The sequence below is a fragment of the Gallinula chloropus genome (assembly GCF_964237585.1).
Source record: "Gallinula chloropus genome assembly, chromosome: 1".
Taxonomy (NCBI): Eukaryota; Metazoa; Chordata; class Aves; order Gruiformes; family Rallidae; genus Gallinula; species Gallinula chloropus.
This window is the reverse complement of record NC_140085.1, coordinates 74,517,240-74,544,850: the sequence shown is the minus strand read 5'-3', so window position 1 is coordinate 74,544,850 and position 27,611 is coordinate 74,517,240. Positions and strand designations below refer to the sequence as shown.

Sequence of the window (27,611 nt, the reverse complement as noted above, 5' to 3'; positions counted from 1 at the left end):
CACACGGAGGAAAACTAAACTCCTAAGCTTCAGCACCTTCCCAGCATGTTCATTCTTCAACTCAGTTTTAAGCCATGGTAGAAAGGCCAGTGGGACATACAGTGCTGTCCGTGGGTTGTCAGACAGGCACTTCAGTCTGGGTTAAAAAAATGAAGATTCTAAACTGCAAAACACACGCAGAGAATGGTCTCATCTAGATTTCCATCTGGTGCTTCTCCAGTCATGGGACCAGCAAAGTCTTATTTTCCCTTTCAGTGAAGAACTGAGACAACTAATAAACACTTGGGCTGCATATGAGCCACCACACTTGCTGTGCCCAGGCAAATGCTACCTGTAGTTGCTTGGGATGTTCAGCGCGAGGGATACTGGCAGCTTAGATCTGGATTTGAACGTTCAGTTCCAAAAAAGCAAAGGAGCAGCAGCTCAATTAACTCAACACAGTAACCACAACTCGTGAAATCTGCCACTCTGTTCAAAAGGGTTCCTTTTTAACTGGCTATCTTAATATATCGTGCAGTACGTTCCTATAGGTGTGTTTGTGTGTGAATAAAGAACCTGGAAAGATCAATGACATGTTCCATAAATCATTTCCAAGCTAAATAATGAATTAGACATTGGAGTAACAGTCTTTGGCTGCTTCTCTCACCTCCATCCTGAAATTTGCTCAACCTTTCGAAGTATGATGATATAGGAACTTGAACAATATCTAGGATTGCCAGCAGTGTCCGGGTCAGTCTGAGAAGCTCACTAAAACTATAAAAGCCAAAGTATATGAGGTTTCGAGCCAGATGTACCACCTAGGAGAAAAAGAAATTAAAAATGAAGAAAGTATTGGCAACCTTTGTGGTATTTGGCTGTGCAAGACAGGTGCATTTCAAGCAGCAATCACAGAGTCTCTCTTTCACAGAGATCCAGACCTAGAATGCATTCAAATTAGTACAAGTCTTTCCACTGGCCTTAAACTAAGGCCAGTGACATTAAATGTTTTTTCAGCATTAGACAAAACAATTAGTCAGTCAAATTACAACAGAGAGCAAAACCAATATCAGATTTAGGGAGGCATGAAAGGATACAACTGTATCCGGGAAAATACATAAGACTGAGAAGAAAGAGTCCAGGAAATTGTTTAAAGAGGCAGCAGCTGCAAGGAAGATGGAAGTCAGAAGAAGAGTAAGCAAGTCTGGTGAATGGAGGTGATTTCAGATGACAAGAGGCAGAAGTGGCAAAGTTTTTGTAAGCATTTCCCCTTTACTTAATGTTATCTGAATCTAGAAGACTCAGGCCCATCTAAAGTTTCTGTCAAGAATTTCAAACAATATTTAAAACACAGGATTAGGTTATTTCTGAAGGCATTTCCTTCAGTGTTGTGTATCTGACACAGAGAATAGTATTTATATCAAAGAATCCCTGCAGGCTAATTCATTAATGTGGAGAGAAAGGTCATATGGCCATTCACCCACACACGTATCCATCCCTGAATGGAGCCACTGAAATGCAACCATCCCAGGAGAAGGAAGGAAGGACACATCTGTTTAACAGCAAACAGTAATACTGTTTTCTGCAGTAACAGTTATCACTGGAATTAGGAACTGGTGCTTCTTTAGGACATTTTACACCAACATTTATTCTACCAGTTGCTGTTTGTTTGGTTTTGTTTTGTTTGTTTGTTTTTTTTTTGAAAGAGCCAATTGTCAACTCAGCTAAAATGAGGAGGAAAACCAGAACTAGGATGCACATAGAAGTACCTCAAACGTAAGTTTATTTTTCTCTTTGTCTCCAAAAGGAAAGGGCTGATTTACAACTTCTTTCAAGTACTCTTCTACAAATTCCATAGTGAGTGCAAACTTCCTCTTCATTTCATTTCTCGAAGAGTCTGTGAAAGAATCGTACCTACAATGCAAGGCACAGAGGTGTTTAATATTCCTTCCTTCCAAAATCAGGATCAGCTGTCACCAAACTAAAATAAAAAACCCCCAAACAATCACAATGCTGTAAAATTACTGTTGGTTCTCTGTAAGGAAAAGGGGTAGTGGTCAACAAATTCTACATAGATAAGCAAAGAGGATGCACAAACCTCCTTCCCCAACAGTACCAGTTACAGTGAATGGGAATAACAGAGACAGGAATATACTACTGTTCTGGCAGGTCCACTCTTAATTCAATAATCACTAAGTCTCAGCTGCCCTCTCTGCCCATCAGCCAGAGTTTACTATTTCTGCAAGGAAGACAGTAGATCAGGAAAGCAGCTTGGGACAGACAACCTCCTCTTTTGCACCAGCAGCTAGGACTGATTCATGCACCTAAAACAGTCCTTTATCTCACTAGCAGAAGCAGCACCCTCTGCTGCACTGCTATACTTCTTCCTCTGTTCCTTCAGCCAGATACTCCCTCCCCAGGTCTAACCCAGTGGCACTGCTCCATCAAATCAATTAAGCCAGAGAGGGTTTCCACTGAAGTCAACGGGGCCTTCTCCCACACTTAAATTTAACACATGCCTAAGTACTTTGCTGAAGGAGGCCAAAGCCTCTGAACTGTTTCTGGGGCAACAGCTGTACCTAACTCCAAGTTCTGGTTTTCCACTGTGGCTTTCAGTTGAGCTTGAAGCATAAAACTGAGCTCCAGCCTAGTGAACGTGTAAAGTTAGACACAATTAGATTACTTCAAGTTCAGCTGGAAAGGCCGTTTCCATTTTCCCCCAGCTTGTTCCCTAGAAGAACACAGTGAAAACCAAAATCAAAATACTTTCATGTGAAGCTACCCAAGGAAGTTTCCAAGAGTGACAATAATTAACAGCTCCATGTTCTGCAACCCAATACCTTTTTTATGTATATGTTGTGCTGACATTACACATCTACAATCATTTTGTTCTGAGACTATCCCCTACGAAATGCTTTTGCACTTCAGTCTGTAACACTTTCAACTCACTCATGAATTGTGATCTTAGTAGGAATTTCAGTCCACAATCTGGCGTATCTGACAGGTACCACAGATTCCTGAGGATCTCTGTCCACATGCATGTGTAACATCAGCCGACAGAAGGAAGCCCGGAGGTCGTAAGGGAGGCTTTCGTCAGACATGCATCGTAGGATCAAGTCTACTGACAGCTGTGCAGAAATCTGGTTGATGGCCAGATACTGGCGGTCCAGGCACATTCTTGCAAAGAGGTTCAGTTGGTACCTTCAAGAAAGATAGCAACGTATTTCCAAGTGATTTCTTCAAATATGATGAAACAGCAAAACTCACTTTACAAACCTGAGTCAGCCTTCCTGCTCTAAGTGCTAAACAGTGACAGGAGCGACTTTGCTAACCAAGGGACCAACTTGCCATTAAAAATGCTAATGGCAAGCACCAACCCCTGTGAAGTCAGGGCGCCCTTTGAAACTCAAAGGGAGCATTGTTCAGTGGAAGGCCAAAGCATTTCAACAATTAGTTTTCAGTCTGTGTTAGACACACTTCCATGATCCCATCTCCCCTCTAAGCTTCAGGACACTCCTTCCTTGGAGCGTGTCTTGCTTCCAGAGCTGAACAATCCAAAAATACAGCCCAATAAATAGAAGGTAAGAGACAAAATTATAAAATGACACAAAGAGTTGTCACGAGCAAAGGAAACTCAAGATTTGTCTGGAATAGAGAGCAGAGAGTGTGATGCTCCCACAGAGGAAACTTTGAAACAAACTTTTAATCCCAGTTTCTGGCATGACCTGGCTTTCTTTTTTGGTGTTAGCAACTGATCCCGGTAAGAACAGCTCAGACTATCTGGAGACTTTGCATTTCCTTCCATTTGAATAAGCAGTTTTACCTGTAGTAGGTAAGAACTTCTAAATCAGCTTTCGTGCCCTCCTTTGCCTCCTGAGCCAGGTGCCTGATGGCTTTGCCATGAGGTTCCTTGTTACTGTCAATCCAGTAAAGCCACACTTCCTCTTCATCAATGTCATCTGAGATGACAGGGCATTCCAAGGGGTTGTCCATTTGTGTTGAAACCAGCCTGCAAATACAAATCATTCACAATGGAGCCACTAGCAAACTGCTGTGATAGTAACAACAGAGCAGATAACAAAAAGGTATGTTCCAATTGTGGGTGCTCACTTGGTCTGAATGAGAATGTCTGCATTTCCTGGGCTCAGCATAAACTTGCAGATGAGTTCCTGAGTTACTGGTATTGCTGTGGTGTTAGATACACACAGGTCTGATAGATAATCCAAGAACCTGCAGTCAAAAAAACCAACAGAACATGAGATTTAAAATGCTACCCAGAAACGTTGCAGCAGAAATCTTTAGCATCCATCACTAACATACTCAGGGGAGCATATATTGTGAGTTTTATCAACATAGGATCTCTTGTCGATTCCTACTATTGCAACTCACAACAGATGATGATGAGTAATAGCTTTGAGAGCCACCCAGAGCGGCGCTGAACAATCAGTCAGGGAGAGGAAAGAAAAATATCCCAAGCGTGACACTTCTCAGCAAAAGATTTGTGCCAGACCTTAAGAGCAGCCTGAGGCTGTCTTAAGCTTGGCTGGCAGGGGAGCTCTAGTGAAGGCCCTGGTCCTTGTCAGGAACCAAAAGCAAGAAAACACATTCTTACCCATCTTCCCCACTAGGTAACATACATCTCCCTAACCTAAAGAGCAAGGAGGTGTTACTCATGCTGGAGACATCTGTGTGCCCCCTGAGGAACTCCACTGCACTGAAGGAGTCCACACCTCCACCTTTCAAAGATGCCTGATAAAAATCTCTGAAGTGACACAGTCAACAATTACTGAAGGTCTGGCAGGACCTGAAGACAGAACCTCTGTATTCAAAGAGCTTGTTCCACATAAAGAAGAAATAAATAACAAAGCTTTGCATGGAAATCAGTTTCCTATGAATTTGTCTCTTGAATTTAGGTCCTCAGATGTTTAACAAGGTCTGGGCTGAGGCTTTCCTTACAACTGGGACATATATTAGGTATCTGCTTCTTGCGTATTTCATAGATTCCTCTGTGTGTGTTAACAGCAGCCCATACTTTTTTTCCTCTGGAATATAAAAAGGGCCTTTTCCCCCTATGTAGCTGCTTCTTTTTGTGACATTTGTAGGAACTGCGGATCTCTGAGCCCACCACTCTAGTACACATAGCTAAAAGTAGGTGAGAGGCTCAAGAGCTGGTGGGGGAGCACATACGAGCAGGCACACACAGGGAGACCATATACTCCACTTCCTTAGAAATCCAGGTTAAAACATTGGCCATCTACTGTTCAAGGATCCAGCAGTTTGAACCTCTATAGGTGATCACCCTGCCAGAGGGAATCAGAAAATCATTTCTATGTTAGTGCAGACCACACTCTCTGCAGAAACCTGGGAACTGCAAGGGATGGGTACGGACAGCATTTTTCAGCTACACTTCAGAACAATTTTACCCATCACTTCAATGAAGCAACAGGTAATAGTGCACAGCAATACTGCCTCACAAAGATAACAGTAAGCAAACAACACATAATTACACAGGATTCTGGGTCGAGTTACCTCATTGAAGCTAAACTTGGGAAAAAATTGTAGCTCTCTTGTTTTAGAGCATACAGCCACCCTTCTTACACAACCAGTGCTGCAAAAGTCTACAAGGCCCTCTATGAAAATAAGTGCCTTTACTATGCAGGTTGCACTATCTTGCAAGTTGTATTTTTCAAGCATTTATTGCTCTTGGACTTCAGCCTTAAAGAAGTGAATGTATACTTTAATGCACAGCGAGCGCACAATTTAATTACACAACAATACTATGCCATCTTCCTCCACAAAGTGACATGAGACTGTCAATTAACACCAGGACCTTTCAGCACTGAGAAGGAGCTGATCTCATGTGGTTTCCTCTTCGTACTGACCAAACCCAACCCAGTTTAGCATGGGAGAGGCAACAAGTTTACAGAATGGGGCAGAACGGCTGCAGACACACAGAGAATAATTGAAGCAGTGAAGCACCAGGGCCTTGAGCAATATATCCTTAATCGTTAACAGAAAAATGGTATTCACAATTACAGGGGATATTATTTGGCCTTTAGTATATTAATTTCTAATATTTGCATTACTTTGGTAATTTTACAGCTGAAAAGCCAATTGAAAAAAAAAAGAAAGATCTATTTTTTCCATTAAAAAAAATAAAATCCATTTCCTTTATATTCTGACCTAAAGCTAATAAAAAAAATGTCCAACTGGATGAAGTTCAAGACCAGAGTTTTATGTTTGGAACAAGATCTGGTCCAGGACACGTGTTCACTGGGATCTTCGCTGTCCTAGGCCTCTTTCAGGTCTGACCTGGAATCAGAACCTGCAGGAAAACTGTTCTTACGAGAAATTTCAATTTCTGTCTATTTGTCCCAATCTGAACTAAAACCATATTTTCAAAATTATCCTGTGAAGTATAAATAATCTTTTCAGTAAGCTCTTGTTCTGGAACACAGATATGGCCAGATCCCAAGAATTACAGCGAGTTCTAATATTTTCTAGCGTGACATTGTACATGTGGGTTTTTGTCTGCCAGGTCAAAAGAAATATAAATTCAAGATGGGAGAAAAAAAGGACAACAAAACTACGAATAGCAGGCAGATTCACAGCTACTGCAATATAAAAGCCTATCAATACAGAAAAAGAATATTACATGAACCACTTCAAACCTTGGCTCTCGATTTCTCCTGAGTAAATTAACAAACGTCTCTATTTCTTTAGCTGTGATGTGTTTCTCTAGCAGTTTTCTGTTGTTGTGCAACAAAGCTGTGATGGTGTCTTCTGCCAGAATATCATAACCAATCTGGGACTGCATGATGCAGAAGTTCTTAGCAATATATTCCTGAAAAAAAATGAGAACTCCCATTATGACCTGTTAAGCAGTAACCTTCTTTTAGAACCAGAAGCATTCAGCTCTATTAGCAATCATAACAACCCTCAACATTTTCCTCTCTGAACCAGCCCGAACAAAAGAACATCTGAACACCTAAAATATGTACCCCAAGAAACAGCTTCAATATTAGGGATGACTAACTCTTGTTATTCTTTTATAAACCAAGGAAAATGAATCCACGAAAATTTATATAACACTCAAGAAATGGCAACCCATTTTTTAAGAGGGGAAAACCAAAAGGTTTTTGTAGTATTTAAGAAGCTTTCTTCCCTGAGTCCTCCCTCCTCCCTTTCTCTCCCTCCAAGGCAAAATTATTTTTGCCAAGCATTAGAAAGAAAACAAAAAAAGTCACACATAGCACTTCAATCTTTTATCTCTAGTCCCTTTAGCCCTATAAAGTTAGTGCAGTTTTTCCCTGCTGTAATGTGCAAACCATTCAACACCATGTTCTGAAATGCTTTTGCTCATGGGGAGTCTCCAGCAGGAGGAAATCAGGCTACCTGCTAGAATAACCTCTGCTCTGATTCACTGCCATCCCTCTACAGACAAATGAGCAAGAGCAACAGACAGTTTTGCAGGCTTCCCACTTTACAATACAGAGTCCAAGAGTCTAATTTTAATAAAACTTCATGGACAAAGCAGTGGACGTCAATCTCAGTCTGAGCCTGTGGAAGTATAAGGTCAACCTATGATCTTCATTACTGACCATCCAGTTGTTATACAAACACCTACAAAACCAAACCAGTGCTCCTCAGCATGAGGCAGCACACGACAGTGACTTCTTCCTACTAAACTACACAAGACCCAGTCCTTTCACCACCCCCACAGAATCTCACTTGTAAGTGCAGAGAGAGATGTCAAACACAGGATGAGGAATTATAGAAATCAGAAGGAAAAAACCATCTTGAATTCCACTGACCTGGTTCTTCCTATAGTCCTGTTGGGAATGTCTGAGAACTCTGTAACATAACCTTAACATGTATTTGTATGGAGCATATCTCTGGTCACCTAGGTCTTCAAGCCTCAGCATCGATCCTTCACCTTTGTCCTTAAACGGAGCTTTCAGGATGCCAAATATCTGTTCAAATCAGCATCACCGATAATGAGAATCACAGAATCATAGAATGGGCTGGAAGGGACCTTAAAGATCATCAAGTTTCACCCCGTCCCACCCACCAGGTTTTTGCTTAATTTATAGCAGTCAATGGAAATGTCTTCTGACAGGATCAGCACATGGGTCTTATTGACCAAACTCAGAAGTGAATCACTGCACTTATCTACGTATGACTAAATAGAAGTGGAGGCACCATCTCAGGCACTGGGGCTTTATGTCGAGCCTCAACCTAGTGCCGTATCTATCCAACCCAACCAGACACAAACCCGACACGGCATAAACCAGGTTACCTAGAAATACCATTTTCTCAAATCACACTCTCCTACAATCTGTTTGTAAAAACAAGCAAGATACTAATAGGGTAGGACATACCTGGGCCAATATATTTTGCTCCCTCATTAACTTTTGTCGTTCACGGTTTGGCTTGGTAACAACCACATCCAAAACTTCCTGCCCGTTATTAGGCACATCAGCAACAAAGAAAATGAGGTCTTCTAGTAACTTGGTCACAAACCTAGAATGGACAGACAAATCATTATGACATCCAGTCACTCAACACTTGCTAGGATTCATTAAGAAAGTAAATCACCTTTTAGAACAAGCTTTACCTAGTGCAATGGAACTTCAATCATTACAAAGTTAAGTTTGACATGTACTTAAGGATTCCAGACCTTGGCTCAGCAGAGGCTTAAATCCATCACAGGGATGTTTACCAAGGTGTTAAACTACAACCAGAGGGAAAAGGGGAGAAAAATACAGGATGCTGTATTGATGCAGCGTATTCAGAAATACAAAATCCATACCAGCTGGCCTCAAGGCCCAGGAGCAGTGGAAAGACACTCTTACTCAGCCTAACAAGGATTTTCATACTTTATCATGGACATAGGTCAGTGAAACAAGATGATGGACTTATTGAAGGAATAAAAACACTGCCACTAGACTATTTCCCTATTGACCCAAGAAACTACTGACAAACGACTGTATTTGTTTCACTCTTTGCTATACAAAAGAATATTTGGTGGAAGCAAGTGCTAAAACACACAGAGGCAGTAGTAATTCCTTCTCTCCCTACCTTCAGAAAATGCAAAAGACAGTGGTCACTGCACCTTTGTTACTAACATAGCTCACCAGGTTTGCAGAGGGGGAAGAACAGATGCCCACAAATTTCACTGACTCTCCCTTAAAAGAACTGGCAATCTTCTATAAACAAAACCCAGCATGTCTCCTACCCTGGAGAAGCTTCATCTGAATTTGGACATCTAGCCTATAATTACTAAACCTGCAGGCATGCTATGAAAGTGGCAGGAAGATACCCAGTGGGTTTTTGAAGTCACCTCCAGAAGCCTGACATGACGTAGCCATTCCACACGAGAGGGCTGGGCTCTTCAGCTAAACCCTCTGAGGAGGCCTTAGCTATCAAGGTCTCCGTCTGCTGGTGGAAAACAGTGAGGTTCCCCGCAACAGAAAAAGTAGAGAAGGCAGATGTAGGATGAAGCAGCCACAAATAAACTGTTAGGACCCCTACTCACTTAAGCTGGAAGATGGTAAGGCAGGGAAAAGAGTTTTTTGGTTGATTTGTTTGGGTTTTTTTCCTAAAGAAATCACAGGAACAAACAAATCACGGCACCATTCTGAAACCACTCTGAGATGTTTTATGTGTGTGTTGTACCAATCTGTCAGCATCAACACTTGACAATACTGGGTCAGAGTGACACAGCAATGCAAGGTTAATACAGGGATGTCACACCTTGATTATGTTGTATCCCTCTCTCTGGTTCATCTCAATCATGAAATGGCCCATCAGCTTCCCAAGGCTGAGTACCAACACCCAGGCTATTACAGACCTGCCTGTGGCAATAAATCCTCCACCTGATATTAAACCATCTGGACTAATTGCTGCTGACAACTGACAGCAAAAACTCAGTTTTATCACTGAAAACAAACATTTTCGGCAAAAAGCTGTGTATGATGCATGGTGGAATAGAAGCCAGAAATTAACACTGCCAGAGATGCTGTCTCATATTCAGTGTAACCACAGACAGCTGAAAACAGTGAACTACATCACTGGCAGTGGGATATATTTGGCTAGACTGTACAACAAAACCCCTTAATTCAGGGGCGGGTGTGAAGAACAGACATTCTAAGAGCGCTGCGGCTGAAACACAGACGAATACCTAGGGTAAACACCAAAATGCCATAGAATAAGAAAAGAGAACAGGGGAAAAAAAAAAAGTAAGAAAGGAAAGTGATTATTGGGGCAGCTTCTCAGTCACTCTGAGACACTGGTCTCACAGGATGAATGTGCACTACAGTCAACTCCACGCCAATCAAGAGTCCTGCCATGTTGCCCACTGTATAGATGGATTTCTTGGATAACTGTAGAATCTTTAAGGTTGGGAAAGACCTCTAAGATCAGCCAACACCACCATGTTTACTAAACCATGTCCCAAAGTGCCATGTCTTTCCATTTTATGAATGCCTCTGGGGATAGTAACTCCGCGCCCTCCTTGGGCAGCCTGTTCCATTGCCTGACCACTCTTTTGGTGAAGAAATTTTTCCTAACATCCAATCTGAACCTCCCCTGATGCAATGTGAGGCAATTTCCTCTTGTCCTGTCACTTGTTCCTTGGAAGAAGAAACCAACATCCACCTCACCACAACCTCCTTTGAGGCAGTTGTAGCAAGCATGAGAATCAGGGGCAATCGACCCTCCTATTACATCTCAGAAGCAGTTTATCCAAAGAAATTAAGACCAACACTTTGCATTTACCCATTTATTTATGTGCCCAGTGAGCTGGGGAAATGCTGTGTAACCCCAATTTACACAGACCAGGCTGAGGTGCAGCAAGGACCCTCTGACAGATGGAATCTAATCCCAGGCTACCAAGTATCCTCTCCCAATTGCTTCTACGTGTGCACGGATCTAACTAACTTGCCCATTACCGTGATGTCATGAATTCACGAGTAAGCAAACACAAATTTAGGAGGGAAAAAAAATAAAGCTCACTAACCTCCTTTCATTCTGGGTTATTGTTCCATTCTCCAGCTTTTTAACAGTTGATGCCAGAACCTTGTTTGCGTCATTGGCAAAGTCCAAGTCTCTGACCTCAGACAGAGGAACTGATACAATGGCGAAAGCTTCCTTGTCCTCTTTTGTTTGGCACGTCCCAATCTGCAATAGTTTTTGGTTTAATACAGGCAAGCAATTCTCTTACCTTCATCCTAATTATTTTGCATATTTTATATGTTACAAGCGAGACCACCAGCAGAGAACTTCAGGAGTGAGTTTGGGATTTCAGCCCCAAGATACACGTGATTACCTTTAACATCACAGGCCTCTCTTCATCAGTGTCTATTGGAATGCTGGTACTAGTGACCCAAGTGTTAGTGCATAAGTGCCTCAGTCGGACATACGAGTTCCTAAAGGAGAACAAAGCAAACAACAGGTCAGATGGATCAGTCCTGCGCTGAAGTGGGCACAGTGGGATGCAGTGCAACACATGACCATGACTTGAGGGCATAACAGGAGGGTGAGGGAGACCTAAAAGGTACAGGAGTACCCTTTTCCCTCGTCTTCTCTCTCACACAGAACAGAGCTGCAACAAGAACAAACAGCATTTCAGGATTATGCAGAATGCTGTTTTTAAGTATTTATATAAGCCTAGGAGCGAAGCATTCCTTAAAAGAAAAAAATTAAAGAGGAAGGTGTTATAAAATCCCATCTGAACAGAAATGCATTTCATGAATAAAACCAATTCTTTTTTTTTTTTTTCTGCAAAGTAACAAACCCTTTTAACCTGTCACAGCACAAAAGCAAGAAAGTAAAACTGACCACGGTTTCACAGCTTCACCATTCTGATCTGCAAAGCCTTGTTCCAGGGAGCAAGCATTTACAGTACCAGTTCTCAACTGAAAATCAAGTGAACAATGAGCAGACAGGAGATACTTCCAAATTCTTTCCATATGATAATCTGTGGTCTTATCAGAAAAGCAGAGCTGAGAAATCAATTACAATTTTAACTCTGAATTCTACTTTTAAAATATATTCACTGTGGTCTTCATTCACGGTCTCCCTTTCATGCTGATGGGCTTTGAGTATTCAAGTAAGCAAATTATCTAGCAAAACTTAGCATAGCAAACACACTTCAAAGCCGCATACATCAGTATTTGTGGGTACCCAGCTTTAAAAATCCACTCTCATAACAACTAGCCCCGAGCGCCTGCACACCCATTCAGTCACAACCAACACCGTGTGACTTATCTAGCCAATCTCAGCTAAGCAACAGAGTTGAAATTTCAAATATTCACAATTAAAACCCAGAAGCTCACTTGCTGAATTCATCTGAATAACAAATGCATACAGTGGCACCGCGATCTGTCAGGGAAACAGAAGCCCAGTTCACCATACATGTTATTTGCTGGGAACAATGCAGTTAGATCTATTAGCAGTACAGTTTTTTCAAACAGTGCATGGGGCTCAATCCTGTCCTCCTATATATCTGCACAATATTTAGCCCATTATTTTCCTCTTCACTGACTCTCTTTAAGTGTCACTTGTTTTATCCTTATAATTATTTTACCCAGTCGCAGCAGCAGTATCATGTTTTATACATCCCTTGTTTATCCATGAACACTCCTCAAATTTTAACTGAAGGATAATACTTGCTCATGTTTGATTTTTTTCCTGCTTTTCTCCCCAGCATAATGCTAGGAAGAAACCCTGTCAATGCAGCACTATTTTTTTTTATTATATTTTTTTTACCTTGGAACCAGGCAATCAGCTCTCTGAAGAGTGGTGGCATCCAGTTCAAAGAGAGATGCGATGTCATTTCCATGTGGCACAGAGACCAAAGTATACATAATCTTCTCCCCTGCTTGGCGTTTCTTCTTTGAAGCAGGAAGGTTGCCGTCTCTCTGCTGATTAGGCACAAGGGTTATTTGCTTGCATCAGGGCCCATTATAAATTCTCCAATTACCTTGTGGACAAGTAATACATCTGAATTGTACTCTTTTTTAAAGAAAAAATATTCTAGTAAGAACGGATCGTGACTGGCTTTGGAGTGTGTAACACAAAGGATGCACTTTGCCCCAGGCGCACGGGGTCTCAGGGAGTCATTATAACAACAGCAGGTCACAAGCTACAGAGAGAACTGCAGTTCTGTATACATTATTACTTGACACCTACAACTTCAAAAAACCTGCGGCAGTTGCAGACCCTTCACTCCCAATGGATGCAACTGCACGGTGCTGGTTTGGAAAGGGCCAAAGTCAAGAGAACTAATGAAAGCAGGATTTTTATTTAAAGGGGGGAAGGGATTTAAAAAGTAAGCAATTTGCCTGATTTCACCAGGTTTTTTTATTTGTTTGCTCATTTTTTACTCTCATATGGTCAGAATCACAGCAGCACACTTATCAAGCAGCAAGAGCCTGCGTATCTGCTTCACTAAGATCAACTTGTCGTTGGAAAGGGGACACATGCAAAGCACCAGCTAGATGGTACAGGAAATCTCAGCACAGTCTGAGAATGCATTAGAGGCTGGATCCAACATAGGTCTGACTGAGTGCGCCCACTGAAACACTGGAGAAGTTCACTCTCTTCAAGGAGCCTAGTTTTCAAGCCTACAGATCGGTGTTGTGTTGGTGCCTCAAAAGAGGCGTGCAATCTAAGGTGGCAATCTTCTTCTACTGAAGGTCCATGGGAATTTTGTGACCCAGCATGACTAAGCAGTCATCTTCATCTTTAGTTACCCACACACCTTTGTCTTCACAGGAGCCAAATCCTACCTTTCTGAAGCAAGTATCTTTGCTCGGAGGAGTAATTCAGAGTCTGTGCCCGTAACCATGCAGCAACCAACAGAATTACTGGCACAAGTAAAAGCTGCTCCTCTGGGGTGTTGAGTTACACATATTACAAAAGACTAATAACCAATTAAGAGACTGGCAGCCCAGGGCCCTTCACGTACACAAAATACATCATGCAGGGGGAAAAGGAAAAGAGGAATGAAGAAAGGCAAAGGAGAAAAATCAAGCGCCAGAAACCTGAAATACTATTATAATGATTTATAGTGCACCACTAGGGAAGAGATGTACAAAGCAATGTAAAGAGGTGGCTAGACTGTACTCTGGTCGCATTAGTACCTTGATTAAAGCCAAATTGTAAGGGATAATCAAGGGTGAAGCTTTGATTATTCATATCACCAATTGATTAAGCAACAAAATCAAGGAAGAATGAAACTATGTAAGAAAGAGCTAGTTATCTCATTTCAAGGCACTTTTTGAATCCTTCCAAAACATTCTTTTCATTTTTTTCTATTATCAAGCTTTAAAAAGAGGCTGGCTTTCCATCCCACTACTTATACAAAGGGCAGAGACAGCAGGAAAAAAAACAGAAAGAAATCCCCTCAGAAACTAGAGTATTGTCACTAGTTTTTTTGAAAGGAGGGCAAGACAAAGGGGAACCATCTCCCGTGTCTCACACAAGAGAAAACTCTTATCTGGCAGTCCTCACACCTTCCATACTCCGTGCCCAAAAATACAAAAAAAAATTGCACATAAAAACTTAACTTGTATGCCAAGTTAAAATTCAAGAGGTCTGTAAAGAGGTGAATGGCACAGAAGAGTTCAGAACAACATCCAGACGTATTTGGTATTTCCCCTAACCCACATTCAAATCTAGGGAGGGATTCCCCAGAAACTACCCACTCTACTGTAATTTCCTAGCCAAAAAGGCTGCTACACAAAAAGGCACACCACTTCATGATTTCATGCTTTATTTTTTTTTCCCCTGGGGCTCTGGGAAAAATACAGACCAAAAACATGAAACCATATTCTGCTCTGTGTTATGAAGGGGGTTTTTACGCCCTCGTGACCTAATAACGTATGATCATCTCCAACAGGTCATTAAGCACGAGCACATACGCACGTGCACAGGGTTCTGTGACAGGAGGCAACCCACTAGCTCTGTGCAGAAGTTCACCCTGCAGCCTGGGGCTGGCTGGTCTCCCCAGCAATTGTGTAGGCGCTACTGAGCAACAGAGTTGGCTCGTCAGGACTAAATCCCGCCAACCAGGCTTGGCACCTGTCAAATCAGACCTGGCATATGAGCAAGAGCTGGCTTCCTAAAGAGAAAGTCCACTTCAGCATGGGCCGAGGCATATCTGCAACATTGGTAACTGCAGTGCAAGGCTTAGCTGTGCAAGATCAGCCCTACAAAAGACCTGCACAGTAGCTTCAGACTGGGCTCCAGCACAAGCCTCAGAACTCTCCTTACAATGCCATTTTAAGATCTCGGGGACACCTCACAGCCCAACCTGGATTGTGGGTGATAAGCACTAGTCAGTGAAAAAAAAGGAACGAGAAGTGACCACAAAACTTGATAGCTCTGAAAACAGCTTACACATAAGGACTGCATGAGAGACAGAGCAGAAGTCATCACGTATGACCGTGCATGGGTTTAGGTCTGAGTTCATGTCTGACCGCTCGTGCCTCTGTGTGTGTGTGAGAAAGAGAGAACTCACACACACTCAAACACAGAAAGTTCCCTATGATTAATTAAATTTCATAAGCAGTCATCAGAATCTGCCCTTAACCCAGCCATTATTGAATCAGCAGATGAGTCTTTGTGAGGACGTGGAAAGAAGTGAAAGTATTAGGCTATTTCAAATTAATTAGACAACGTGATCAGCTCAGGAGAAGCACTGCATTCCTAAGAGGATGAAAACATGATGACATTTGCTCAGGTAAGAAACTGGCATATGAGGAGATGCAGCCAGCAAAACCAGAGTCGGTGCAGAAAAGGGAGGAAAAGAACTGTAAAAGGTCTCAAATGTAGACAGAAGAAAATTCAACTTAAAGCAATAAGAAGGCAATTAACAGTTTCTGAAGCGTTGGTGATGTGGTCAGTGACGGCCAAGGAAAGCACTCCCAAGACTTCTTTGAATAAATAAATTTAAAAAAAAAAAACCCACGACCAAAAACCCCAGGTGAATTACAGGAGTACAGAGAAGTGCAAGAACTGTGGGTAAAACAATATTAGCAAATAGTAAATTCACTGAGGGGAAAAAAAAAAAAAAAGGTTTGATTGTCCCAAACTACTGACAAACTAGTGACAGGCTGTCACAAGTCAAGTCACATGCCTATCCAAGGGGAAGAAAATGCAATCACCTCACTCTGTCATGGTAAATCGCTTACGAGGACGAAGGAAACACACGTTCAGCTCCAATTTTGCCTGACAGGAGTTGGGCCTATATCTTCCAAAAGAATGACCCAGTTCAAATACTGGATGGCACGACAAGCAGGGTCAGCCTGCCCCGCCTAACAAAATCTAAGCATCTCCTGGACTAGAGGGTTGTTAATAGCCCCGAGTCACCAGCCCCATCCAGGAAAAAAGCAAAGCACACTACTCACATGCACAACAGGACTTTGCCAGGATGGGGAAATGAAAACCCTCCTACAACATAGCCAGCACTCGTGGCTCAGTACTGGGGCCAGGTCTGTTTAATGTCTTTATAAATACCATGGACGAGGGAGTCGAGCGCGCCCTCAGCAAATCTGCTGGCGATACTACGCTTGGTGGGAGTGTTGATCTGCCAGAGGGTAGGCAGGCTCTACAGAGGGACCTGGACAGGCTGGATCTGTGGGCTGAGGCCAATTGCATGAGGTTCAACAAGACCAAGTGATGGATCCTGCACTTGGGTTGCAACAACCCTATACAAAGCTACAGGTTTGGAGAGGAGCAGCTGGAGTTGTCTGGAGGAGAGAGACCTAAGGGTGTTGACCAACAGCTGGCTGAATATGAGCCAGCAGTGTGCCCAGGTGGACAAGGCGGCCAACAGCATCCTGGCCTGCATCAGGAACAGTGTGGCCAGCAGGAGTGGGGAAGTGATCCTTCCCCTGTACTCAGCGCTGGTGAGGCCACTCACTGTAAGAAGGACATCAAGGTGCCTGTCCAGAGAAGGGCTGCAAAGCTGGTGAAGGGTTTGGAAGACAAATCTTATGAGGAGCAGCTGAGGGAGCTGGAATTGTTTAGTTTGGAGAAAAGGAGACCGAGGGGAGACCTCATTGCTCTCTACAACTACCTAAAAGGGTGGTCAGTCTCTTCTCCCTGGTAGTTAGTGACAGGACAAGGGGAAATGGTCTGAAGTTGCATCAGGGAAAGCATTTAGGTTGGATATTAGGAAACATTCCTTTACTGAAAGGGTTGTTAGGTATCGGAACAGGCTGCCCAGGGAGGGGTTTGAGTCACCATCCCTGGAGATGTTAAAAGAGGAGTAGATGTACTTGGTGACATTGTCTAGTGTTGTTCCTAGTAGGGCTGGATAGATGGCTGGACTCAATGATCTTGAAGATCTTTTCCAAACAAAACCATTCTATGATTCTATGAACAGCTCTGGTATTCTTCCAGGAGGGATTCATCTAGGAAAGGGAAGGCTGAGAGATCAAAAAAGAGGTCCTAGCTACTGGTGAGGAGTGGAAATACTGAAACAGGCTCACAGCAAAGTCCATAACTGCTGGGCTACTACCGCCGATTTGCGGTGCATCATACGGACTTAAGAAGCAGCTCAACAACAGCAAAAAATCCCAAACCAAAGTAGCAGACAGAATATGGTATTTGCAATTTGAAGGGCAAATTTAATGTAACTGGAGACAAATTCCATATTGTAATCAGAGACAAAATAATCAGATACAATCATATTTGTCTTTCTTGAGCCCAGCAGATAACCCTTCGTCACAGCTCTTCAGTATAATTTGCTGGTAATTGTGACCTACTCCAAATCCCTGCTATTCACCTCAACTGGGTATCATACCTGAAATTTTGAGACTTACAAGGAGTTTTGCTTATGGAGGGGCCTTCCTCTCAACTGCAAAAAGCAATACAAAAACATGACAGACCCAAACCACCTTTTCTTTTAGAAACCCCATCTACAATTCCAATTGGTAAGGACACCTCTCATGGCATAGAGACAGACAAGGATAATGCCCTGCTCCTGAATGAATACATTAAGCTGCACTACAGATTTCAGCAGAAATTAAATTTAATAGCAGCCAGAGTTCTGAAAATGCCTGTTAAATCCAGTACAATGTGATATCTCAATATGTTAACCCAGTTTAGGAGGCTCTTACAAAACCAGGATTTCCAGAGAGCCGTAATGTGAGCAGAACTCCATAGGTTAGATGATTTTTAAAAATTCTGTATGAAAAGAAAGTCGAGTAAATTAACGTCCAGCCTTGCTCCTGCATGTTAGGAAGACCTGGCAGACAGCACAGCAGTTAGCCTCCTGTAACACCTTCACTGTTGACTCATTTGTGAGTCATCGCATTTTTAGCAGAGACATCACGTTGCAATTCTGTTGTTAGGAGCCAGAGACATTCTGTAAGAAACAATGTATGCGCTTTCAGAGCTGATTCAGACCTGTGTGCAGCAGCAGAATAATAATAACGTGCTGGCATCTGTGTCTCCCCTTCTCCCCCCCAGCCTATCAAGCAGTCTGACTCCTGGTTTTATATAAGCACAGACACTGCCATTTTAAAGGTGATGATTTCTAATTTTTTTGTTTTTTTAAATGGGTTTTCTTAGATTGTTTATTGCCAGGTTAATTCCTAACCAAGCCTTTAAAAATAAAACACAATAAATTCCCCAAGCCTATTCTACTCACTTCAACTGCACCAGCTGGGTCCCATATTTTAATTAAACAAACTTAATTGCTGGAAGGTAAAATAAATTTTAAAAATTTACAGTGTTTTCAGGAAAGAAAAAAAAATCACTTTTGTTAGAAGCAAGAAAGAAAACTTTGAATGGCAGAGTTGTCCAGAATTCATAAATGTAGATAAGCAAAAGTCAAAGGAGGTAAGTCAAATTACACCTAGAAGTTCATGGTAGAACTGTCCAACTTCTTTACAGGAAAAGTAAATGCAGACCGGCCTCAATCCTAAGAAAAATCTCAACAATAAAAGCCAGTTTGGAACACATTAGCATTAGTACTTTCTCATGAAAATGCAGACAAATGGAGTTAAGGTACCTATCCAAAGACAGCCTTTAATATGACGACGTTAACAAATGCCAGGTTCCCAGCTGCTCTTGACATTTTACCAACGTTTATAGCATTCTTTTGGATGCTGTACATTTCTGTGATTAGAAATAATAGACTACTTTGCGGCATAAAACACACCGATTTTGGCTTTAATGGGAGCTGTAACGCAGAGCACTGCACTGTGTTGCACGATACGCTACAATCTCTTAAGATTTCAAGAGATGAAGAAGCCTTTTTTGATAAGGTCTTTAAATCACAGAAAGGTCTTCCCATTATAAAAAAAAATATTTCTGGAATCTAGATGAGAGAAAAATATGTGTAAAGAATATTAATCAACTCATTGTGAGGCCAAATTTTACCAGAATTAAAAGCAGTGTTTCACAAGACAATTTGGCTGGATTCTCAAGAAGCAGCCCATAAATGAGCAATGAACCGCAGTCCAAAAGCTGCTTTAATGCTTAGGAACAAAACTCCTGGTGACTTCCAGTAATATTTACGTTCTCCAGAGCCAAAACTCTTGCAAACTTGTAAGTCGCTTAAGGCAAGGCAAAGAAAAGATGCACCAGAGGCAGAACCCAGGCTGCCTTAGGCCCACTACTGCACCATAGGCAGAATCCAGGCGCTTTAGGCCCACTACTGCACCATAGGCAGAACCCAGGCTTAGGCCCACTAGTGCACCACAGGCAGAACCCAGGCGCCTTAGGCCCACTGCTGCACCATAGGCAGAACCCAGGCTTAGGCCCACTACTGCACCACAGGCAGAACCCAGGCGCCTTAGGCCCACTGCTGCACCATAGGCAGAACCCAGGCGCTTCAGGCCCACTGCTGCACCATAGGCAGAACCCAGGCTTAGGCCCACTACTGCACCATAGGCAGAACCCAGGCACCTTAGGCCCACTACTGTACCATGGAAAATCCTTCTCCACGGTTCCTTCCTAAAATCCAGTTGCCTAAGCAACTGCAATTGGGACTTGTAAACCAGGCAGCGAACATGCACAAGGAGGCCTATCGCACATTTAGGAGTTAAGGGTTGGCACAAAATGCGCAGATGGCTGTGCTGCCTTTAAAACCCAGAAGACAGAGAAGGAGCTGGTACCCTTTTATCCAACAGACTAACATGGAAAAGAAAAACATAGGCTGTAAGGCTCAGATCCTTCCTTCAGTTACAAGGATCTGAGCATCTCTCTCATTTTCCTGCTACTGAGACTTCAGATTTCCCAGGACAGGTCCGCTTCCACCTTCCCCACTAGAGAAGATTTACCTCACAGGCCATATTTCAAAACCAATTGCTTTGAAAGCTGAAAAAGAAGATGTCTTTGCAGTGAACCAGTAAGGAAGAAGTCACCTAGCAGAAGAAACACCAGATGAAAACCACGAGGCAGAGAAAAGTATGTTTGTTCTAGGTTATATGCACAGCGGATAGAAGACTGACATAACCGGCCCTTAAAGAATTCCAAAGATTCTTGAACTTTTGAGGGACAATTCGAATCACTGCATCATTGTAACACAAAAGACATCTCTCCACAGGGATGTGAAGCCTTTCTGCTCAGCTGCTCAAGACCAGAATGAAGGCCCAGTATAGCCACTGCCGACTCATGCTATTCCCAACAAGACTACCACTACTGGTGTCATCTGCAAACTTGCTGAGGGTGCACTCAATTCCATCATCGATGTCATTGACAAAGATCAGTTTTGATTCAGAAATGCCATCATGGTGTGAGCTACAATGCTACTGCAGATCCAGGTCTGTGAGACCAGCTCAACTGTTTGCAGAGCAAGTCATGGACCCAAGCATTGCAATCAAGCACCCTACTTACCAGAGTATTCTAGACCTTACCTCAATTTCCATTCAAAAGCTCCAAGGGCCTCAAGTGTCATTCCAACAAAAACCAGAAATAACTGGTGGAAATTCCGTATTTTCATGAGAGAGAATTCTCATTTTTCTGGACAGCATAGCTGCTACCACTGTATTACCATTAATACCAAATACCAGGGGAACATGGAAAACCAATGTTGCCAGCTCCCAAAAGTCTCCATTTTTATTAAAATTGCACTCCTGAAGGCAGTAATTATGTAAGAATCTTGGGTTTCATTTAATGAGAAATAAAAAATTCTTCCCCATGCAGTAAAAAAATTGAAAATGTGTCCTCTAAAAGAACAAAAGCCAGAAGGCAAACAGAAAGAAATTAAACTGAATTTTTTTGAAGAAAATCTCCGCATTTTCAAGGCAATCTCATGAATTTGATGGAGGGATGATTCTTTTTTGGACTGTTTGTTGTCTCAGTAAACCCCAGGGGTTTAACTCCACTTCCTTCACATGCTATAAACTACAACATGTCTGGCCTTGCCTCATTAGTCACAACTAGCTAGCGTGCTCTTGGCATTGTACAAGGCAAAGGCTGTTGCCTCCTAGGCAAAGGGCATAAGGCCTTTGTCCAGCCCACACACGCAGCAAGGACAACTTGGCTCCTCGTGAAGACATCACGCTAGCATTACCTGAAGCGTGGCAAGACACAGACTAAGCCTGTGCCTGAATATCTGCTTGCATGTACTCGATACAGGGAATAAAAAGAGCATCAACGTGCTCTCAGATTTAGAGTCACACTTGACTCACAAACACACCCCCAATGGGTCTTGTCTCCACCAGCAAAGCCTCTGAACTGGTAGTGGCACATAAGCAACCAGATTCCTTCATCCCTTGTTTCTTGCTCATGAGGATTTTGCCATGAAGTAATACATGTGATTTGAGATGAGTCAAAATGCTTCCTATCTGCAGTCACCAGGCAGAACAGCTTCCAACTAATGCCAACTTGATGCAGAATTTGAGTAAGTTTCTTACCATTTGCCTTACACAAGGGAAGACTTTCTGTAACACCAGTTCTGAGTTGCACCCTAGCTTACACGGGATACAGAAAACAATCCCAGCAGCCATGACACACAAGTAAAAGGAAAGCTGTGAAGGACTTTCATCTATTGGGCTATAATGGGCTAAGGAGACAGTATTTTCTAGATTACAGGCAACATAAATTCCACTTACCAAAGCTTTTCCTTCATTATTTCCTTCTGGATAGTGTGGGTTAAGCTGGAAAAGAAAAGAAATCAAATACTATCATGACAGCTTTTAGACATTTCAGAATGCAGGGAAAGGAATTGGTTTGGTTTTCTATTATGTATCCATCCTGCAAAAGGACAGTGGAGCATTTAGAAGCAGTATGAGAACAAGAGCATAAGAATTCACAATGTCTGACTGAATTAGCTAGGTCCTTGCTTTGAAAAAAAGTGCATCTTGAAATCACGCTTGTTAACTCAAAAGAGGAACCTCAAATAACCAAAACGAGTGACAGAGAAAGCACAGATAGTTACTAATCTAAACACAGCAAGCTACAGTCACCCACACACATACAGACACGGCCGCTTCCAGGATTGACCTTAAGCAGATCTACTGAGATAACAACTAACATGCTTCATGTCTACTGAGATGTCACAGGAAGACAGTGAACTCAGAATAAATGCATCCGTGAAACAGAAATGGCAATGACAGTACAGACAAGTGTTTACTTACCCTGTGATTCTGTTTAACCATTATTAACGGGGATAATTCCTGTGTCACAGCAGGATTATCGAGCATTAATTAATTACTAAAGCAGTATAAGGAACTTGGATGAAAGACACATAATAATAAATGCAAAGTATTACTACCTAACAGCGTTTAACATGATTTTACATTTGACAAGGGAAATATGTAAGCTAGAAGATGAGAGATTATGTAGGCAGATAGATACTCAAATAAACAAACACACATAACACCCACACACTGGCTGCACATGAAACCTTTCAAGAATTGACTTACATAATGAAACAATTTTGCCTCAATATTTACCATATTCCCTGACATAGGATATGCCTTTGAAGCTCTAAAAATGCTGTTGTGAAATTATTGGTTATATATGGTAAATTAGTTTTTAAGTAACAGCGTTTAAGCATGTACATTTTATGGGTAAGTACAGTCATTTTCTTGGCTTGAATTTGGCATTACCAGTGGAGAAGAGCCAGAAGTGAATTGCACAGGGCAAGCTGAACGAATCCCAGTAAAACTTTTCAATATCACATCATCATGTATCTAACATCACACAGACAACTACTGTGAATAGTTTTTCTTAACTTTATACGTTTTGTATTGATACTGTACCATTTATATCCCTTTACCAAAAAAAGCCAGCTCCTCTCCACATCAGGAGCGTGAAGAAAGGAGGAAAAATTCTAGACATTCCCAAAATTGCTGAAAATACCTTCCCTTCATGTCATGACTTGATGTGCAAACACAGAAACGAAGAAAGGTTTGTTTATTCTCCCATCCTCATTTCAGTATTTGCGTTAGCCATCATGTTACCCTCACAAATCTAATTTAGAGAGCCTGCTTTCCTCCCTTCATTGACACCTATCCCAAATCTTGCATTTTGCTCCTCCATTAACATTCTCAGTCTCCTGGCTCCAACTCCCACCTACTTCTGTTACACAGCAACAGGAATGGGAGATAGACACTGAACAGACAAGTAGAAGATATACATTCATGTACATATACATATATGTCACTGCATATAGTTTTAGTTTCTTCCTAAGTTCTCACACCTCTTTCAGCATTACCTTTGTCCTAACAGCCAAGGTCCAGTCCCTAAACCTTTGGTCCTTCATCAAGAAGAGAGAACCTGGTCAGGCAGTGCTCCTTAGTCACAGCTGCACACGACGAGTGGTCTTTCAGCACAGGTGTGGAGAAGGTCCAGAAAGGTTAACCTCGACCCTACCTTCAGATTCTGCTTGTTGTAAGGGAGAGAGAAAAAGTCTGGGGCATCTCAGGTTTGTCACTAGGCTCAGCAGAGAGGACTGATCTTCAAATGGAATAAATCTGTGATGTTTCATTAAAAGGTCTACCTAATACGAATTTGGCCTTGAATTATGTGATTCTTCAGCTGTTCACTTTCAACATAATGATGCTTTAAAAAGAAAAATAGATAGCAACAAGGAGCTAGGAAAATCTCTCTCCCACGCCACTTCTCGCTTACTTTAAAAATCACTAAACAGATTGCCCTCAAATTTCCGAAATAGTTCACTTGTGGACAGAGGCTGAGGGAGACAGAAGGCTCAAATATAAAGTGGATTCTTCATGATGTTTTTTCTTGTCCCACCATACAGAAATAAAACCCCCTAAAAAGATGTTGTTTAAAGAAAGGACACTAAATTGACACAGACACTGAGCAGTAGACACAATGGAATACAGTGCTAGGATGGACGTTCATGGCCTCGTTTTTAGCTGCGCTGAGCAGCTGCCACTTTCATTTTCATTTCAACTGAGGTTACTGGTGCTGAGCACCTCTGAAGATCAGACTATTAGCTATTATCCCTTACTGTATTCTCTAGGTACATAAATCTTGTAAGGTTGTATGTCATATTACACCTGCTCTGAGTCCTTTTCAAGATCCAAGTACAGCTGAATGAGTTAAGGACACAGTGACAATCTTAAGACTCAAAAATCTGTGCTTTTTCTGATTTATATAAGATCACCTCCATGCTCTTCAGTAAGTATCCAAACCAAAAGAATCCTTGAAAATAACAACTTTTTTTCCCCATTGTTGCTAATGAAATCAAGTGTAATTCTTTACAGGTGTTCCGAAAGTAAGAACACTATGCTAAAACAGGCCTCACTGAAGTTCAACCATCTTCAAGCTTTTTTGTGTCATTGGATGTGCTGAAGTTGCAACGTTACTGAAGTGTAGCTGAAATACAGCACTACTTCTGCAAAATGCCACCGGAAGGCGTGTATAGTCAATACACAGTAAGGATATGATGCACTGTAAACTGCAGGGCTCAAGCAAGGGTGATTGTGTAAGTCATTATTGTAACAGCTTCATTATCTGCATGGGTTTTTTTAGAGTGTAACACCAACAGCATCTTTTCCAACACAGAATAATCCAGAAATCTTAATCCTCCACTACTTGTTTTTTAACAAACTTAGGTATGGCCATTTTTCACTTTTCCAGGGATGGGAGAGAAAAAGGTATCACAAAATGAGCGTTCTGCTTCCTCATGGCTGAAAACTAAATATCATCAAAGACAGTGAAACTCATTGCATGTTATGGCACACTCATGAGTCTCAAAGCTCTTCCATTACACCAGGCCACACAACCAAAGCACATGGGTAAACGGCAGTCGCTGTATGGTGGTAAGGGAGATGCAATCTACACCAAGTAACACAGACTGCATTGGTACAGAATAACTAGGAAAGGGCAGAGACTTCACATCAGTGAGGCACTGTACTGGCCATCTGACAGCAGTTGTGCTCATCCTTCGCTCCACTGCCACGTAGGCGGCCAGCTCTATCGTGGGGATCTTCCAGTTGGGCAAGGCTGAGGTAATCAGCTCTCCCAGCTCCAGTAACAATGATGGATGACGCCACAGGATCACTAGGTTGGAAAAGACCTTTGAGATCATCAAGTCCAACCATACATGTCCTCTACTAAACCATATCACTAAGCACCTCATCTACACTTCTTTTAAATACATCCAGGGTCAATGACTCAACCACCTCTCTGGGCAGCCTGTTCCAATGCCTGACAACCCTTTCTGTGAAGAATTTTTTCCTAATGTCTAATCTGAACCTGCCCTGTTGCAGCTTGAGGCCATTCCCCCTCGCCCTATCACCTGTCACTTGGGTGAAGAGACCAACACCCACCTCTCTACAACCTCCTTTCAGGTAATTGTAGGTGGTGATAAGGTCTCCCCTCAGCCTCCTCTTCTCCAGGCTAAACAACCCCAATTCCCTCAGCTGCTCCTCAGAAGGTTACCTCTCCAACCCCTTCGCCAGCCTGGTTGCCCTTAAAGAAGGGCGTGCACCAGGACCTCAATGTCTTTCTTGTAATGAGGGGCTCAAAACTGAACACAGTACTTGAGATGTGGCCTCACCAGTGCCAAGTACAGGGGCACAATCACTTCCCTGGACCTGCTGGCCACACTATTCCTGATACAGGCCAAGGTGCCATTAGGCTTTTTGGCCACCTGGGCACACTGCTGGCTCATGTTCAAACCACCAACACTACATCTTTTCAACACATGAACACAGACCCAACTCTACACATCCTCCAGCCTTCATAAAAATCTCTTGAACTCCGGAATATAAGCCTACTTCATCAACTTTTCTTTAAGGTGACAGCACTAAGGAAGACATTATGGTTTCCCACACAGGCTAACAGTGCACACTGACTCTGGTGCTGTGTGAGCTTTTTCTTACGCTAAGGCCTATCAACACGCAAGTATTGCTGTAACTGCAAATGCAGTTCACAGAGAGTATCCAGGACCTGAACTTGTCTTGGACTCAGTCTACAGGGGAGAAGAGAACTTGGGAGTAGCCCAGCAAACCTGTCAACAGACAATGACAGTCAGTGCCATAAGAAGGTGGCCACTACCACACAAGATCATGTTTTAAACACTGGAATCATTGACTATTTTGATGTTTATAGAAATATCTGCAACTACAGAGAAGATAATACATTCATTTAATGTAAACAGAACCTGCGTTTACTTGCCCACTTCTCTAAGAAGCCAAATTCCCCACTCAGAATCTACCCAGGGGGTCTGCAAGAGCCCAAAGGCCAACACTGCAGCATTTATATACTCTTGTATGTCTATAAAATGATGTCTCTTAAATAGATGTCATGTTCAGCCTTTCTACATAGTAGCACATAAAAAGAGTAGACGTATGAATGCATACATGTTGCAATATGCTCATATTGTGACAGCATCAGATGCCCCCCAGTAGAGACTATGGGTGACAAACAGATGACAGAAGCCAGCCTTTACAGGGGGCAAACTGAGGTGTAGAGAAAGTCTAACCATTTCTGGTTAAAAGTATTTGGAAGGGCAAGGAATCTCATTCCTGAATTTTTGTCTGATGCCCTCATAATGTGATCATACTCCTGTAGAAACTGCACAGTCGAAAGACCACTTCCAACTATGTGTGTGTGTTTGTTTGTTAATGCTGGTATTTGGTGCTCAGAGATTCCAGTGCCCTGCTAATCCCAAGAGGTATCCTGTGAGATCGAGTGCCAGAAATCCCATCCCTACTGATGACGTCTGTACTGATGAAAGCTAGTCAAAGTTATACCTTCACGTTTTTAATACATAGGATTTTAACACTGCAGAATCTCCCAAGGTTCTACTACCGAGCAGAACAACTTCTCACTAGTATGTTATTCCTGGTTTTAATTTTGATTTTTGCATCTTCACATAGTAAGGTACACTTTATGGTCCAACAAGTGAATTACAATATCTCTGTCCATACTGTGGACAGTTTGACATTTCACCTTTATACTGAATGCTGCTTTCCTAGACAGTGGAATGCACAGAAAGTACCCAAACAGGCTATTTTTTGACACTCTTAATTAAGGAGTGCAAGCAGTTTGGGGAAAGAAACATCCATGTTGATTTTAATCAAATTTTGTTGACGAGGTAAAGGATATTTAAAAAAACTTGTCAGGGAAAGAATTAGGTTGCCAAGTTTCAGCTAAACAAGCGTTTTAATGACTTGGTTAAAATTCGCATTTAT

General features: G+C 42.2%; 1 protein-coding gene across 3 annotated transcripts in view; it reads right to left on the bottom strand.

The window, feature by feature from the left end:
* ITPR2 (inositol 1,4,5-trisphosphate receptor type 2) overlaps nucleotides 1-27,611 on the bottom strand; it is a gene marked incomplete at its 5' end in the record, with an annotated part of 263,069 nt that overhangs the window by 174,320 nt on the left and 61,138 nt on the right. For 2 of the 3 annotated variants that reach the window (XM_084279428.1, XM_084279429.1), the window contains 12 exons: nucleotides 647-797; nucleotides 1,746-1,890; nucleotides 2,926-3,177; nucleotides 3,800-3,985; nucleotides 4,087-4,206; nucleotides 6,648-6,820; nucleotides 7,791-7,949; nucleotides 8,358-8,499; nucleotides 10,997-11,157; nucleotides 11,306-11,405; nucleotides 12,748-12,902; nucleotides 22,053-22,097. In XM_084279428.1, coding sequence (XP_084135554.1) covers nucleotides 647-797; nucleotides 1,746-1,890; nucleotides 2,926-3,177; nucleotides 3,800-3,985; nucleotides 4,087-4,206; nucleotides 6,648-6,820; nucleotides 7,791-7,949; nucleotides 8,358-8,499; nucleotides 10,997-11,157; nucleotides 11,306-11,405; nucleotides 12,748-12,902; nucleotides 22,053-22,097 — 1,789 coding nt within the window. The remainder of the gene's footprint in view (nucleotides 1-646; nucleotides 798-1,745; nucleotides 1,891-2,925; nucleotides 3,178-3,799; nucleotides 3,986-4,086; nucleotides 4,207-6,647; nucleotides 6,821-7,790; nucleotides 7,950-8,357; nucleotides 8,500-10,996; nucleotides 11,158-11,305; nucleotides 11,406-12,747; nucleotides 12,903-22,052; nucleotides 22,098-27,611) is intronic. The other variant, XM_084279430.1, reaches the window with a different exon arrangement.